Genomic DNA, 15,881 nt, shown 5'->3' on the forward strand with positions numbered 1-15,881 from the left:
GCCGGCGGTGGCGGCGGCAGCATGGGGCAGGCCAGGTGGCCATTGCCCACTGCCCCGGGGCCCGGGTGGGCCACTGGGCCCACGCCGCTCATGGAGGACATGCTGAGGGGCTGGCTGTTGGTGTACAAGGGCTGGCTCTGGAGGTTGACCACCATGTTGCTGAGGGGCTGAGAGGGCTGCGGCTGGAGCTGGTAGTGGGCCGGCATCAGTGGCAGCTGGGGGTTGACGTGCGGAGGGAGGGAGGGTGTGACGCCAATGACAGGGGCCTGGACGTTGGCGGCCGGGCTGAAGGTTGGCGGCTGCGTCATCCCATAGGAGTGCGTGATCAAGGCGGGCTGGCTGCCTGCTGCCACCGTGGTGACCCAGGGCGCTGCACCTGCAGCATAAAGGAAGGCCAGCAATGGTGGTGGGCTCGTCACGGGGGAGACCAGAACAAAAATAAACACCTGCAGCCTTCCCCTCCCACACCTGTGTCCACCACTGAATTGTGCTGACACGCTCTTCTCCTTCACGGTATCTAAAGCGGTTCAGGGTCTGGAACCATTCCCAACCGGTAAGTGCGTAAAATTGCTACGGCAATGTGAGTGCAATTGTTAAAATACTCATCAGGTGTCATGCGGCATGTTTGTGGTTTTATATATTTTGCGCTTTATGCAGCTTAAGCGCACGCTTCCAAGAAAATTAACCTCTTTCCCCACCATGCTTTCATGGCTCCCTGACAAACACTCTGTGTGTATAATAATGGTGCTCCAGCCACTACAAAGAGATTGTAATTAGGCGTCTGGCATAGTAGCACAATGTATGATATGTGTCTGGAAGCTGGAAATCATTTCAGGTAGTTCTGGACATAAAAGAGGTCTTAAAGTATTACAGAGTGCCTTTTCCTCTAGTGAAGGCAGAGAAGGAGAAAAAAAGTCCCACTCTAATGAACTTGCAGGCATCTTAATACATTTATATTAGCCCCAGCACAGAAGAAACTTGAGGGGTCTTTACAATGAGAGAAAAACGCTGCTAAAGAATAAAGAAAGGGCTCACAATGAAGTCTAATTTACGGAGGTAAATGGAGATAGTACATTGAATTTGCTTTGAACGATTTTCCCTTGTAGAATTACAAATAAGATTAGAAACATACCTGGGTTTTCATTCTCCCTCATCTGTTTAGATGGAGGCTCATCAGTGTCCCAGGGCGTGGACTGATTGATGGGTGTCTGTCCCCACCTGACGCTCGTTGCAAGTCCTTGAGGCTGATTTTCAGTCTTGGAAATGCAAGGTGTCTACCAGAGAGAGAGAAAAATACAGAATAAAAATGTTTAGGCTACTGGGAATAATTACTGTTCCTATAGCTAGTAGCTTGCTTGTTTGTTTGTTACAGTCCAAGAGGATATCCTAAGATCTTTAAATATCATTTTCCTCCAGGCTTGCATGACATGTCTGTATGTGAAATACAATATATTTGAAAAAAATGCTTCTGGAAATCTAATACTTCCACCTTTTAAAAAAAAGTCCACAACAAACTTACACTTTCAGAAGTAAGTTGTTTTTTTTGCCTTGAAAATAAAAAAACCCAAACCAGATATGGTAATATCCAATCAGTCAGAGCTTATATAAAATGGACTATCTTCTCTTTGCTCAGTCTCTTCCAAAAATAGTGAGTTTTGTTTAGCAGAAGGCAGAACAACAGAGACTTATTTACAACCGTAGGACAAATTACTGTAGAACAGCAAAGAGAAGTCTTAGTATTTACTGTCTGTCAACCCTTAAAATTGAATGCCAATAAAAAAAAGCAGCATCACAGTCATTGGCTGCTAAAGTGGGTATGTTGGCAGTTCTTCAGAGATGTTAAAATAACTGTAAAGTAGAGGAAGGATTGGAGCTGAATAATCATCAAAGGGGATATGATGTGAAAGAGATTTTTTGATAAAAAACTATCACATGGATTTAAATGCTAAGCTGGTGTCCCCCCCCAAGAGTTTTAGGGGATCTTCCCAAACAACCATGCCTTTGCTGAGAAAAGGCCTGTAGAAAACAAGGGTGCTCCAACAGGTCTCATTTATTTAACTCTGCTGCGTATTTAATTGCTGAAAGATTAAAAGTTTTTTTGTTTTGTTTTTACTGGTGTCAGAACTGCTATACCAAGAAAACGGAACCAGCTGCCTATTGCTGAATGAGTATTGAGGACTGAAGCCATAAAGAACAGGAGACCAGTCTGAGCGATTGCTTGTTTGCCTTACATCTGGGAAGTAATTTAGCTCTGAGACCGGGGCACAGCAGCTCCATAAATGTCCTGGGTCACGTAGTACCAATGAAATCTCTGTCAACACCAGCAGCTTTTTTCTCCATCATCAATACCTCAATCACCCCATGAAAAGAAGTCATTAGCGGACCCATTTATGCTCTCTGCAAATACAAGCACACCTTTCCCAAGCCCATCAGTCATTCCTCCTGTCTTTAAATCCATTGGAGGTGCTTGCTTACTCCTGCCCTCCCTTCTACCCGACTCACACCCCCGCTAGCACTTCTGCTCTGCTCCAACGCTTCCTCCTTTATCTGAGTGCCTCTGACACCTCCTATCACCCATTCCCCTTTCTACCTGAGCTTCATCTTCCTTGGGCTCTGGGAGTCAGGAATCCTGGGTGCATACCTTGATGGAGGAACGAGTTTTTGCTGTGCTGATCTCTTTGCTCCCAGAATCCATAATGGGAATATCTTCCCCACTATAAATGCTGTACTTCATTAAATGCAGATGTTCACAGGGAAATGTGAGTCTTAATGTCTTTTTTTTCAGGGAATCTTAAAGTTAGAATTTTCAGCTTCCATCCAAATTTTTTTTATTTATTTTTTTTTTTTCAAAATGCGTGGATTTATTTTTCCATGTTTTTTTGGTATTTTTAACGGGGATTGTTTGTTTGTTTGTTTATTTAACTTCTACAGATTTTTTACTATTCGAATGGCACCAAGAACAACAATATCCAGGTTTTAGACTCACACTTCCTTCTGCCCCCACCATTTCAACTTCTTGTACAACTTTTGCAATTGAAATAGAAATGAGAGTCAGAAAAGGCAAAAAGAGAGGACATGCAGACAAGCAAGAGCTTTAAGATTCATTGTGTTGTATTCATGGCAAAGAAAGGGCAGGAGGGGAAGAAATAAATCTCAGTTTTGAAATGCTTTCTATTTATAAATTGTCCTAAGAAAAGGCTTAATCTGAATACCTTTAGCTTTTACATTGTACAAGGTCTCTGACACAGGAGGATATAACGCTGTTGGTGGTTTACCAGTTCATGTTAGCAGTATCCCTTTGGATCTAGCTAAACTGTTTAACAGTGGCCAAAGCACTCTGCAGTAGAAAAAGAAAGAAGAAAAAAAAAAGCACCAGCAGCATTTTCTGCCTGTGTATCAGCTAAGATACTTTCCACAGAAACACTATTATTTATCCTAAAGCAAAGCTTTTAAAAACAGTAAATGTAATACAGAGAGCTGGGCATTTTTACGAATCATCAAAGACAGATAGGAGGATACACAACTCAAGTCAAGCCCCACACGTTCCACATGTGGCAACTGTGTATTGCATTTCTTTGTTGTATGAACTGGGTCTTAGAAGTGGGTTTGAAATACATACTTCTCATTATCATGTGGCATTGTCAAGATGTGCAGCGTCTTGTGTAACTCTGTTACATCCCCAAGCTGCTTTAAAACAGTGTCAATCTAAAATAAGAAAAAAATATTCCTGTACCTTAAATAATACAGAACCACACACGCTATAATTTTAAAAGAACCCATATGTTCTGTACAGAATGGGTAAGAAAGGGAGTATGTGACATAGCTCTCTTAAATCCTACAAAAATCCGGTTGCCTATTTTGCAACTGAAAGCTTGCTTTCCAAAAAACTAGAGCACCAGATCAGATACATTTGAAACAGGTGATCTTAGCACCCAAATCTAGATCTAAATTCCATACTTTGAGCATTAATAAAGAGGAAGGAGGTTTACAGGTTTGTTGTCAATAAATACTTTTCCACTTCCATAAATTGCTATTTTTTTCCATATTTTTTTTCACTAAATACATTCACAAACTCTGCTTCTTAGAGGCTCAGTGGATTTAAATGCACAAGTCCAGCACATTGGTTTCAAACTGTACTCCCGAGCTTGTATTTATTTGATCAGAAACAGCTAGAGATTAGTTGGTATGAAATCACAACACACATTCATGAAACACAGTTTAGACAATGGTGACAGAAACAGAAAAACAGCTTTCTGAACTTCTTTGTGTATATATATATACACACATATATATACACACACTTCTGGTCTCTGATCTAATTTCTGCATTCATTTTCTTAATACATGAAGGGTTACATTACAAGTGTTACATGTCTCTGATCCGATTGCAGCAATTACCCATTTGCGTATCTGGAAAGCAAAATTATTTCCAATCTTATCAAACAAAGGAACTTTCTGTCCATGAGCTCAGGCACATGACAGCACTCTATTTGATGCTTTTAATGTACAACACAAATGACCAAAAAATGGCCTGTATTATGCTGGTTGTGCAGGGGGAAAAGATGTGTTCCATTAGTGATCCGCAGACTTCACAGAAACTAATTGTACTATGTTACACTTTTATCTTCAGCTTTCATGTCAGATGCTTGTTTGAATTAAACACGAAACACATGAAAAAAGGAAATGCATTATAAAATCTACTGGGTATACATTTTAAAATACTGCCAAATGTCTATTTACATGAAAAGACAAGAAGGTTTCTAAAAGGTCTGTTGAAGCCTGGCTAGTCAACAGCAGCACTGGCTATTTAATTGTTGACATTCACAGTAGACTACAAAGATTACCAAAAAAATCATCAGCATCTTTGTAGCACCCCTAAAATGTTCAATCTGTGCTCTTTGTTATAGAGAGTACCCCAAATCCAAATCTGAGGATTTTTACCCTCTTTTGTTTGAAATAACCATTAAGAACAAATAAAATTTTCAGTTGAAGCTTGCATTTCACCTCATGCCTGCCACTTTTGAACTCCAGCAGTGAGCAATCTCCCAGTTTTAAGGAAATTAACTGCAATACAGATGTACAGGCAGAACGGAGCAAGATGGAACAATTTCAGAATTACATGAGACTAACACAGACAAGTTGCCAGGTTGTCGATTTTTTGTAGCTCCAACAGTCATAAACCATGGCCCATAGGCAACAGTAATTGGTGTACAGCTGGTCCACTGAACCTTATTAAATTAAAACATTAAAAACCTTCAGATTCATGGGGCTTTTCAGAATATCCACAAGAAAGTTCGCGAGTTCACAGCAATCAGCTGGTGCTAAAGATTGGGAATTAGTGATTCAGTCTATACTGCATCGGTTTACATGGTTACTATTAGGTGTGCAGGAGGCATAGAGACAACTGTCTGACTTTAAGTTCAAAGTTTTACAAATCCTTCATGAAATCTGACCTAAACATTTAGTAAGACCTTTTTTACATCAATGGAAACATAAAGCCTACTGCACAACTACCAGCATTACGGAGTATGTTAGTGGAATTAAAAAAAAACAACAACAACAAAAATTCCAATACAGTTTTCCCCAGGCTCAACACCACCAAACACTTCCTGGGAGGTCCTTATAAACACATTTGAGCAATTTCCCCAAAGGCTTGTAAAACTGCTGACATACATCCTGCTACGACTCAGAGTGCTAAGACCTATTCAAACAGTTTCGTGAGCACAAAAGAACTAATCTGGATAGAGGGATCCTATTTGTGGTTCCCAGTGACCAAAATTATTTTACTAAGGCCTTCATTTAAAGTGATGGATGAGAAGTAGTGATTCTCTGTTCCAATTATCCAAAAGAGATTGGGAATGGCAGCTTAATACTAAGATAATGTATCCAATATGCAACCCACTCTATTTTCTCTCCCCATTGAAAATAAAAAGGCTAAGACACACGCATGCATAGAGGCAAACATTCCCTCCCACGGATTCAGGTTTTATGGCCTGTCATGGGTAAAAGCAACTTCAATTTAATGAGGGAATTCCTTTTAAAGCTGTTAGCTATGCCTCGCTCTAACAAGTAATGACTAGTGGCCCTGGTTGGGTTTTAAGCCTGAACGTGTCTGGTGCTCTAAAAAGGATAGTGGTCTCCGCACCAAGGAGTTTATGGTCTAATTTGTAGTTCATGCTGCTAAATATTGCATGGAACAGGTATTATTTGTGTGCATGAGGCATGCATGTGAAATCTGAACCACACAGGGATATATCTTCATCTGGGATAAATTCCTATACTGTGTTGGACAGGATCCCAAGCATATTTCTGAGTCCAGTCCGTGGCCAAAGAAGCTCTTAAGGGTGGATGTAGAGCTTTTAAAGATGCAGTGATGACAGCAATATCTCCCCAGCACTGGCTGTTGGGCTGGGCTACAGAAATGAAATTGTTGTTTTAAGAGATGGATGTACTGTAATGTATTAAAAACCTAAGAGATATGGACAGGCCAGCGTGCAAGAGGAACAGAACAAGCTGTCCTGCAGTAAAAACTCATTCAGGAACTTGCTCATGGGTGGAGAGAAGAACTCATCTACCTTACAGTTCCCATCACCAGGCAATTCTGCGATGACACAGCGTTGTTTTTCTCTTTCCAAAGCTAATGTGAGAGCAGTGAGAAAGAGAACAATACAGTTAACTCATAGGAAAAATGTTGCTACCCTGCATAAAAGACAAAAGTAGTCTTAGTTCCCTCTTGAGTGGAGAGAATAATTCAATACTGGCATCTTAAACACCATCCAGCGATGAGCCACCAGCCAGTGTGAGCTCCGGAGCACTAAGGTGTAGTGTCCAGGCAAGACACATGGCTTAGCAGCGGGGTACAGTCTGCATCCATTCCCATTTTTCCAGAGGATTTAAAGACACTCCCCACATTAAGGTTAATGACACAGGCTTGGAGAAACCCATGAGTGCAGTGGGGCTCACGTCACTGACAGGCACAGCACAACTGCCTTTACCCAGCCCTGATCCCAGCTTCATGCATTGCAGAGCTTCTCACCACCCAGTTTGTGAGCTGCTAAGGTGGCAGATGAATAGGCGTGTCCAGCTTCCTCCCCTCACCAACACCAACCCCATCTTCCCTGGACTGAGCCTCTTTGCCGTCTCATTCGCATCTGTGTCTCAGTTGCCCCCCTAAGACAGTCAGGCAAATTCCCAAGCTCTGACAATGCAATGGAAGATAACTCCACACTGGGAATGGGTCATTGGCTACTGTCTCATTAACCCTTTCTAAGGCTCACTATCCACACTGGCTGCAGGTCTGGGGAGGCAGGAGGAAGAATGAGGTTATGGGAAAGGAGAGAGAAAAATGGGATAGAAGGCGGCTGTGAATTGACCATAGGTGGTATCTACTTCCTTCTGGTGGCTGCACTGCCCAGGACAGCCACCACTCTCACACCAGTGCTCCAGTTAGGTGCTCAGCGTTAGCTGGGAATGAATGAGGGAACATGGAATGATAAGAAGTGCTTCATAAATGGCACTCTGTATTCTGTCTTGGCAAATTTCACCAGCAGAGGCTCAGGTACTCACCCAGCTGCCTTCGTTTCTCAGCGAGAACATCAGGGAACGGAGCTGAGGTATCGAACCAAGGTCCCGGCTGCGACACTTGCTGCTCCAGGACACCAGGGACATCAGCGCACGACACTGGGTTCGAGCACAGAAGCCCCACTTTAGCCTGAGCAGAACCTCCTCTACTAACACGGTCGGCATGCAGATCAACCCCAAATCAGAGCAAAGCTACGAATGCAAAATCATCTCATAACGGAGGAGAAAACGCGCAACATCAGGAACAACGCAGCAGTACGTACTACAGAGAACATGCACTACGCAATGCAAGAGGGCTCTCAGAGATCCTGCAGGCATCCCAGGATAGAGGCAGATGAATCCAGTTCATCATAAGTGCTTTTTGTCAGAGGGCAAAAGAAAATATGGGTAATAACAGAGTAAGTGCTTGTCAGACCAGAATCCCAAGGGCGTACAAAGGATGTAACCCTTGTGTACTGGCAAAGCTACTCAAGAATGACCTAATGGCAGATTGCTTGGAAACTAAACATTTATCCTGAATAGAAATGCTGGCCACTGATAGGCTCAGAAGTCTCTCCATATGGCATTTTTGTCTCAAATTTCCCATGGATTTCTTTTAATTATCCAAACAGGACCCTGAATTTCAATCTGAAACAGGGCCTAAAAAATTAGAAATAAAAATAGGAATACTTATAAAGTAAAAACTGCCCCTTTAGGCCCCGATCTCAGTATTAAGTTACTTCTTTAAAAGTTCCTTTTTGTTGTATTGGATGCCGACATTTTACATTCAAGCCCTCTGAATCCAGTGTTTCAATTGTAGTACACACTCTGTGGCAGAAAAGTGCATGTTCTCTGCCTACACAGCAGGCACATGAAAAAAAGAGAAAGAAAACCAAGATAAGCCTGTGAGTGTTGATCAGTGCTGCATGATATTACTGATTTATTAACTTGGCTTGATCAATAAGGCTATCATCAAGTGCACATTTAGTTTGCACATAAATTTCACTTTCTAACAAGCACATTTGTGTGCTCACTTTAGTTTCCATAACCTGATCCAGGTCTTGGAAAGCTTTCTTTAAGGGAGAACAGAGAATTCTTTTTCTAAAAAAAGGATCAAAGTATACTCAGTCAACTCTCAAACAAAAGGACAGTCAGTACTGTAGAAACAGCATGCTTACCTTTCAGAGCAAAAAGAAAAATAAGCCTATAGGTCCAGATTTATCACTGCCTTAAATTCATCAGCATCAATTGAGCTATTAAATTGTGCCTGAATTTGACTCATAGCAATTTAAAAATTTCAACTTTGAGAGTCTTCCATCAGTAAGATGCTAATTTAATGCATAATTTAAACTCCACTGTCCTTTAACTCAGCTTTTGTAAATAATTAAAAAAGAACTAAAAATCCTTTTACATGTATAAAGCTGCCCCCCTTTTTCTACAGTGAAACAACAAAGACTTTTCAATCAAGAATTTATTTATTCTTTCAGTCTGAAAGTAAATGCCTTATAAAAGATGAGGAGAAACTGATTTACAAGATAAAACAATTAGCTCTGGGATATGTACATTAAGACTAATAAATTTTACATCATATTTTAAAGGAGTGGAGGAGGAATCCCAGATATATTAGACTTTATTCAAATTCTATTGAAATGTTCAATTAAGAGCATCTTATGAAGGTAAGTTATGCAGTCACTAAAATCAAGATGTGGAAAACAGGATTAGAACGCTGCATCTCTCAAAGAGGCTATACACTTTAATAATCCATTCCTTTTCCTACACACAAGATAACATCTAAAATCTGTCTATTCCTGTAATTGCTCCAGTCTTGTTAAAAATTTCAGTTATGCAGGAGAAACACAAATGTATTCCACAGTAAAAAATACTAAAATAATATACTGCATTCCCTTTTAATCCAAAATCACATATCTCAATGAGTCTTATTAAAATGTTATTTTTCTCTGCAGACAGATGAAAATGCATTTTAAGACTCAAACAAGTCTGTGCAAAAACAGCTCGAACCCATCAATCTCCCAGTTGGTTCTTAAAAGAAGCTAAACATTCACCAAGCTGTTCTGACCAGACGTGACTGGCAGATCCTTTTTGGGAATGAGGTCTCAAGATGCAATCCCGCTTCCATTCAGATTCATAGCTTTAATAACACAAGAAGTTCAGTGCAGGATCAGGCAGTTGGGCAGTCATTTAATTTGATTTACAGTAGAGTGCTAATATCTGGGTTTTTTCTGGAAACACAGTCACTGTTTTCTCCAATTTTTCCACTCTGTAGGTTTTCCATCAAAGCATTCCTGCTCATTTTGTTTCTGTATCTCCATGCTACCGGCAGGAAGCTGCCCAGTTCTCCTGTTTTCCTTCGGCAGAACTGATTCGTGAACTAGCATGAATGCTTCAGCTGCCTCAGCCATCATCTTTCTAAAAGATTTATGGCAAACACATCACATACCAAGCTATAAATCTAGCAAATGGCTATTAGACATACTTTGCTGTCCACAGCCACACAATTTAAAGTAAAACAGATAATGGTATAGCTGTGGCGAGCATTACTAGTAGGCCTGCCGAAATTGTGCTATGTTGCCACCCATTTTTTCCAGACACCTCACTCTCATTTTTGGGGTGTGAATGAGATGATCCTTCAATATTACTCTGTTTGTGGCAAGAAGGATAAATGGGTACTATTAAGATTAAGCTCTACTTACATTTCCTTCAACAACAAATTGCTTTACATCCCTTTTTATTCCTTTAAGATTAAATTCTTCCTAGGTATCCAGTTTGGGCCACTGGACTAATTAAGAAGAGGAAACCCTGCAAAGGTGGGGAGTTTGGCCAAAGACTGTGCTTCTGAAAATCCTCTGTTATCTTTCAGAGAAAATTTGTGCTACTAGAAACATAAAACCTTCTACTCTCTTTTGCTCCTTGGAAGTTATCACAGAATAAACCACCTATAAAAATAATCTCCTACTCAAGAAACTTCAGGGTGACAGGGAGGGAGAGAGGGGTTATTGTGAGCCCTAAATAGCACAGGTTGGTTCTGTAAACCACGTAGGGAAGAACAAACTAAGATTAAATGACCTCTGGTAGGGATACCTCATCTACAGCAGCACGTCATGATCTGATCTTCCTAATTCTCCGCCTCCGCTGTTGCAGGTCGTGGTCCATCAGAAGCTACTATTTCTGCTAGGATGGGTGCAGGGCAGACAGTGTCCTCGTAACCGCCCAGGAAGAACTGCCAGGGAGACCAGCCCAGGGTCTTTGCAGATAATACCCCTTAAGAGGCAGCATATCCCCAGCTGAACTTTCTGTGGCTTTCAGGTGAGGCAAAGGGAGTTTTAGCTGTTATTTGTGCAACCATCACCTCCAGAACACGAACAGAGCCATGGTTTGCTGTAATACAGCTTCAATTAGAACACAAATCTATAAATATCTAACAGTGCGGGTCAAAATGGCCAACTTTGGTCACAAGTATCGATCATAGTGAGAGAAGAGTCAAAAAAGCACCAAAAATCTACTTTTAAAAAGGAATTAAAAGTGCGATACTTTCCACTCAAGAGGTAAAGATCAAAACAATCTTTGTTGCAAATCCAAAATGTCTGCTCTCACTCATAGCACAGTTTTTGGAGTAACCGTCAGCTTAAGCCCTGACTGTACACCAGACTATCCAGACTTTATTAGAACAAAGCACAGAGCCTTGGTTTTTTACTTTTATTGATTCTGTGCTAAATCCAAACATAGATCACAGGCTGATTCCCTTAAAATCACAGAGTCATTATGGAAGTTGAGTCATTAAGCAAGACCCTCCACCCAACACTTACCCGAAACTACTGTCTCAGAAAGGGTCACAGAATTTATGAGATTAAGATGCTCTGAGAGGAGATATAGTTAGACTAGATGATCGTTGTAGGTTCCCTTCCAACTGAACTATTCCTATTCTCTTCTAATCTATATAAACAATTAAATATATATATGTATATATAATCCTCTTATACTACTGAAATGTGGATGCTACTAAAATGTTAATCTCTGCTTTTTTCTTCCAAACTCCATCTACTGAGGAAGAAAAACATGAGGTAAAAGCTAACAGACTAGCTGAGGATCTGCTTTTCTAATGCTGCATTTGATTAATTATGTGATTTATTTTCAATGACTGGTTCAATCAATCCTGATCAAATTAACAAAGACAACGATCAGAAATACCAGACTAAAACACAATACAAATGATTTGGTTCCAGGGGATCCAATCAAATGAAACAGGATTAAATTAACCAGTGATCGGATTAAGAAGTTGCTGTATAAAGTCAGAAATGTATCAGTACTTGAGGCCCTTTGCTGTGTCTGTAGGTTACCATTTCCAGCTCTCCCTAGAGCTCTCAATAAACTTTAAACAAAATTGTTTTTCCTAGGTATCACAAGGGCAATGTGGAAATTATTATTATTATTATTATTATTACTACTAATAGCATTACTATTATTTCACAGTACCACGGTATCTGTGGCTCTGCCATAGTAGGCACTCTCTAAAGAAAAAAAATACACCACTATGCATCCCCCAGCAGTCTGAACCTGGAGGAGTTTACAGTCTATATGCACAACACAGAGATCAAAAGGTGACAGAATACCAGGATACAATCAAAAAGACAGAAAAACCCATTTAATTCTACAATGTTAGCAGAGCACAAAGATGAAAAAGCTACTGTTCAACAAGGAGCGTTAATGAAAGTTGCCAGTGATACAGCTGGAAATGTAGTTCTTACCTAAAAATCAAAGTAAATACAAGTATCACAGGAAAAGTACTTCCATTTGCTTTGTACTGACCTACACACCTTGATCAGACAACAAGGTCCTACAGCAGGCAACAGAGATGTACCTTCTAATGCCTTGGCATATTTTGGCAAGTGATAGCTGACCTCTGGAGTGTGGGTTGGTTCTTGTCCCAAATGAATCCATTGGAGACATCAGACTAACTTCTGATGGTCAGCAAGCTCGAGGCTATCCCACAGGATCTGGTTTCTATGGCCGTGGCCATGTGTCCTATCCTTGTAGCTCACCATCTGCACCACAGATAGTGAAGCACTATCCTTGTAAGACTGAACATTTGATGAGCTGCTTTACTTACTGAGATTGAGAAAGTATTTAGAGAAACATTCTTCTCTCCCTTCCCACAACTTAAAGACTTAATATTTTATCTTTGTTTTCAGCTACCAAGATGACTATATTTTAAAGCATCAGCTCTTTCCAGCCAAAAGACATTTGGCATTATGATTAAGAATGCATTATTTTCTCTCTTCTGTCCCCTTAAAGAGTATCTTATTTGTATGTGCAGGCTTTTTCTCATGCTCTTCCTTGCTGCATTTTTTTTTTCAGTCTCATTGCAATTTTCTTCATGAGTATTCTCAGTTTCATTTTCTTACTTTATTTTCCCCATGTCTCTATCTCTCTCCTCACCCTTTCTATCACGCTCTCTCCTAAGTGAAATGAGAACCCAATTATACTCCTGTTAGAACTGAACTTTCAATCCATCATGTGCTAGTGGGCTCAAAATTAGGCAAATAAATTCCCTCAACCTTACAAATTAAATTGAGTCTTTGCATATGTTCTTTTAAGAGCACAAAGATGTCAAGTATTCACCCAGCTGTCACAAAATATGATGAGCAGGCACTTTGTATTCATATAGATTTTCTAAATCGTTTGTCAGATTTAACAGAAATGCTAATGGATCCAAAAGTAAATTCTAATCTATCCTAAATATCTGGTTATTATTTGTATTACAGTAGAACTTAGAATTGTCAGTTGAGGATCAGGGCACAATCTCAATGCATTTTGCACACAAAGATCATTTGGATGATGTGCAGGTATTATTTTTCACTTTCTCAAATTTCTCCTCATTATTTTAACCAACAGCCTTCTTATAGGTATACTAAACTTCATTTAAAAATAAAAGTACCATCAGCTTATAAGAATCACTACCTAATGTGTCTGCTATTGAAACCTATGTCTTACATTTGCTAAAGCCAGCAACTGTCTCCCAGGTGTAGATTTTGAAGGAAAAAAGCTATCATGAAGGTCAGACTTTGCTCATGCTTCATTTTGGTCAAAGCTCATGATGAAAGCAGGGCTGAGCCTGATCAGCCTCAGCATGGGGATGGGAGCTTGCACGGAGCTGCTGATGCTGGCAGGTTGGACATTGCACAGTGCACCTGTAACTGGTCCGTGTAGGTCCAGCACGTCCTGAACATGTAGGATTTGCTGCCCCAGCACTAAACGCCTGCACAGTATTTCTCATGTGGTCAATCTATTCAGGGAACCTGTGATGTGATGAACATATCCTGAGAGTTGTACTGCCCCAGCTGTTTGTCTAAAAACCTATTAGAGCACCGCTTAAAGCAGGAGGGCAGCAGATCCTGGCTGTCAGTGATAATCCACTGCCAAAATCAATACCGTTGGCAAGCTTACTTCATGGATATTTACGATCAAAGAGCACATTTTCCAAGAAAGTATTGTCAGTCCCATTGTCTTGGCCCAATTTCAACTCCAGTAATTACATTTCTGCCTGCCTAATATTCCCCTGCCGCTTCGAGGACATGCGGGAGCCCTCTTATCCAGTCCCACGTTGCTTCGTGGCATCATGGCCACACTCGGCACCAAAGCAGACACACTTTAGCAGTGGACATTGTACGCAGCAGTTACTTCTTAAACAGCTTTGTGATTCTTAAAGAGGTGAAAAGCATAACATATTGTTGTCGCTGCTATTTAAAAAAATTATTTATCTGTCTCTGGAACTAGTCATCTTGAGACATCTTTTAATTTCCTTCTCTTTCATGAGTAAATTTGTACATTTAAATTATTTACCAGAGGTTGAGCTAGGTAGGTCTGTTTGTATTTTTTTTTTTTTTATTTCACTAATGAAAGTAAAATATCTATAAAATGTGACTGTACAGCTTTTCAATACCAGGCTTCAGGGAGTTCAAGCCCTTTCAGATCTAGCTGGGAGAGTTAACTCCACCGGCAAACTAAAAATCTGCCTTTCTCAGTGGAATAAAACTCCTGTTTACAGCTGTATAGGGCATAAAATGGGAGGTTTTAAACTTGTGACATTTCCATGTCTGGATAAGCTGTCATACACCCAGCACAGCATATTACCTTGAGCTGTAAGCCCAGGGGCATTAGTAGCATTAGCCCACCTGTAAGAGTACCAGAGGGAAAGAATGGTGTAACTAAAAAACTTTAAAAACCTCCCCAAATCTTTCCTATATTCAGAAAACAAACGTTTCCCCAGTGGGAAGGAACTCCTATTTCCAGCTGTATGTGCTTGCAATCCCGCTTCTCAAAAACTTCTCACTAGTGCTCCACTGACTGACTTCTGCCCATCAGAAATTCTGGCTCACGTTATTTTGGGAGAGATCTGCGAATGCACAAAGTGAGAGAAAGAGCTACTTTTCATTTAAAAAAAAATTGTTTTAAAGACTAAGCAACTCTTGGAAGATGCCCTGAGCCAGAAACTGGTCGAATCAATCCTGTAAACATGGTTTTGTGGGCAAAAGAAGTTGTGTTAAATACAAGTCTGTCAGCTGCCTTTGTCCACATTCCCTGCACTCCTCCCACTTCTGAAAGGGACTATTTGGAGCGTTTAAGCAACTGCAATTTTAAATAAGCACTGTTAAGCATATATTGTATTAAAATGTAAAAAGAATGCCAAACAAAACACGCCCAGAAAAAAAAAAACACTAAAAAAGTATGCATATGAGAAAGACTAATGAAGTACTAGTGCATGAATGTATTCTGGAGCATTTGCATGTGTCAGAGAGTGGAAAAGAGGTGAGCAGAAGATGAGAAAATATGAGATGAGAGACAAAATGACAGAAAAAAGAACCAGTTTGGGAAGAAAGAAGGAGGCAGGGAAAAGACTGTCTTGCAGATAAGCAAAGACTCTGTGTACAACATGGGGGAAATTTTTAAACGCTGAGCTTTTACCTGCTAACATCAATAGGGTTATTATAACTAACTTGGTAAGATCTAGGGGCAGCAGTTAAACGATGTAACACAGGTACCTAATTTAGGTGTCATGCCTACTTCTCTCCACTGGCTCTGTTAGAAGCTGGAGTCTGGCAGCCCTGGATAACAAGTGGTCTAAATTACTCATCACTCTCTGGAAGGTAGGAGCTATTGTAAACTCTCTGACTATGCCCCTGTGTGCACTGCAGCAGAACCAGAGTGAAAAAGGGAAAAAAAAATGACAAAGAATATCATCCAGATATATTACAAGCAGAAGAAAGAAATTCAGGAACTCTATGAAGAGAATGATGACCTAAACCA

General features: G+C 40.4%; 1 protein-coding gene across 1 annotated transcript in view; it reads right to left on the reverse strand.

Annotated features, from left to right (window-relative positions):
- The window catches only part of KLHL29 (kelch like family member 29), a 356,805-nt gene that overhangs the window by 141,811 nt on the left and 199,113 nt on the right, over positions 1-15,881 (reverse strand). Inside the window, exons 4-5 of the mRNA XM_026844878.1 lie at positions 1,133-1,274; positions 1-376 (exon numbers count right to left, since the gene is read on the reverse strand). Coding sequence (XP_026700679.1) covers positions 1-376; positions 1,133-1,274 — 518 coding nt within the window. The remainder of the gene's footprint in view (positions 377-1,132; positions 1,275-15,881) is intronic.

Source organism: Athene cunicularia (assembly GCF_003259725.1).
Source record: "Athene cunicularia isolate RWA chromosome 3 unlocalized genomic scaffold, athCun1 chr3_part1, whole genome shotgun sequence".
Taxonomy (NCBI): domain Eukaryota; kingdom Metazoa; phylum Chordata; class Aves; order Strigiformes; family Strigidae; genus Athene; species Athene cunicularia.